The sequence below is a fragment of the Mesitornis unicolor genome, unplaced genomic scaffold (assembly GCF_000695765.1).
Source record: "Mesitornis unicolor isolate BGI_N332 unplaced genomic scaffold, ASM69576v1 scaffold4087, whole genome shotgun sequence".
Taxonomy (NCBI): Eukaryota; Metazoa; Chordata; class Aves; order Mesitornithiformes; family Mesitornithidae; genus Mesitornis; species Mesitornis unicolor.
The window spans coordinates 60369-62475 of record NW_010194180.1 but is presented as its reverse complement, the minus strand read 5'-3'; the positions used below and the strand labels follow the sequence as shown (position 1 = coordinate 62475).

The 2107-nt window shown below is 43.6% G+C and overlaps 1 protein-coding gene across 1 annotated transcript; it reads left to right on the top strand.

Moving 5' to 3' along the window:
• The first annotated feature begins 810 nt into the window (after positions 1–810).
• HTR1E (5-hydroxytryptamine (serotonin) receptor 1E, G protein-coupled) lies at positions 811–1905 on the top strand. The gene has a single exon (XM_010187703.1). It carries the CDS (start codon positions 811–813, stop codon positions 1903–1905), a length of 1095 nt encoding a protein of 364 aa, XP_010186005.1.
• Positions 1906–2107: the final 202 nt, after the last annotated feature.

Below are 2107 nucleotides of genomic sequence, written 5' to 3'. Positions count from 1 at the left end.
TAACGAAGCGTTTGCCATAAAGCTTTAAACATTGTCTGAAAGCTGGACGTTAAAGGTAACCTGAGCAATTTTTAAGTATTGTTTCCAAGATAATAATGCAGACATGGATATGAAAAAGCAGAATAGAAAGTGAAATGCTGGCATGCCTTTGCTGAGATAGGCTGCTCTGCTTCTTTTTTCCGAAGGTGATATATAGAAGTAATTGAACCCTCTCATATTGCAATTAAAATGAAAAGGCGGATTTCCTCAGCTCTTCATCTGTTGGAGCCTATTTAACAAGCAGGAAAAGGACTGGCTCCTAGTATCGATAATTCACAGAGATCATAGAAACGTTTGTTGGAAGGGACCTCTGGAGGTCCCTTAGTCCAACCTCCTACTTTAAGTGAGATCTCCAAAACCAAAGGAGAAATAACAACATCAGCACGAAATCTGGCTGAAAGTGCCCTTTGGAGAAGAAAAAGAAACAAACTACGAATGCAGAGAAAAAGGGGGATAAAAGGCAGGAGAGGAGAAGGAAAAACAGACCAAAATTTTTATTTGAGACGTTGGTATTTGAAGCATAGGGCTTTTTGCTGAAAGGTGAGATTTTTCTAGGTTCGCTAACAAATGTGTTTTTATCTTCTAGGAAAACAATGAACAGGAGGAACCTGGAAGCTTTTTGCTGCTCTGTTGAATATGGGATTATAAAAGACACTAAAATTGCACCTGGCACGTCTCTATCCCTCTTTCAAATGGGTGACCTCTGAACCTGGAACTCTTCGCTACCTGAAGCAGCAACTTCTTCTTTCACTGTGCATCCTGAAGGGGAAAATGAATTTCACAAATTGCACCACTGAAGCCAATGTGGCTGCAAAGCCAAAAACAGTAACTGAAAAGATGCTGGTTACCCTGACCTTGGCCACGATCACAACCTTGACTATGCTACTGAATTCTGCTGTAATTGCGGCAATCTCCACAACCAAGAAGCTCCACCAGCCGGCAAATTATTTAATATGTTCACTAGCTGTGACAGATCTCCTTGTTGCCGTTCTCGTCATGCCCTTGAGCATCACTTACATAATGATAGATAAATGGACTTTGGGATACTTCATCTGCGAGATCTGGCTCAGCGTCGACATGACCTGTTGCACATGCTCAATCCTTCATCTGTGTGTCATTGCCCTGGACAGGTACTGGGCGATCACAGATGCTATTGAATATGCCAGGAAAAGAACGGCAAGAAGGGCTGGGCTGATGATAGTCACCGTGTGGACCATCTCCATTTTCATATCAATGCCCCCTTTGTTTTGGAGAAACCACCACAGCGTCAGTATCCCCAGTGAGTGTCGCATTCAGCACGATCATGTCATCTACACTATTTATTCCACATTCGGGGCATTTTACATCCCCTTGACTTTGATCCTGATCCTATACTACAGAATTTACCATGCTGCAAAGAGCCTTTACCAAAAGCGGGGTTCGAGCCGACACCTCAGCAACAGGAGCACTGACAGCCAAAACTCCTTTGCCAGCTGCAAGCTCACACAGACGTTCTGCGTCTCGGACTTCTCCACATCTGACCCCACCACAGAGTTCGATAAAATCAACGCATCCGTGAGGATCCCTCCTTTTGAGAATGACTTGGACCTGGCTGGTGACCGGCAGCAGATCTCCACAACGCGGGAACGAAAGGCTGCTCGCATTTTGGGGCTAATTTTAGGTGCTTTCATTTTGTCCTGGTTGCCCTTTTTCATCAAGGAGCTGCTTGTGGGGCTCCACCTTTGCACTGTCTCTCCAGAAGTAGCTGACTTCTTGACCTGGCTTGGATATGTCAACTCCCTTATCAACCCTTTGCTGTACACTAGCTTTAATGAAGATTTCAAGCTGGCCTTTAGAAAGCTCATCAGGTGTCGAGAACATACTTAAAAGTAGAGATGGGAGATGATGATGCTGACATGACTTCTGGCCTTAAGAATGAGCAAAATAATTTGACTCTGTCACCATTTCCCTTGATAAAGGGGATTTTTGTGTTTGCCTATTTGCTTGACTTATCTTCAGCCTGTAATTAGTTCTGCTGTTTTTTACCTCTAGTGTTACTCATGGTAAAGAGTTTGAAATAACTTTATTC

What these genes read in the sequence shown, in the direction of transcription:
- HTR1E (XM_010187703.1), top strand. Translation starts at nt 811, where the DNA reads ATGAATTTCACAAATTGCACCACTGAAGCCAATGTGGCTGCAAAGCCA.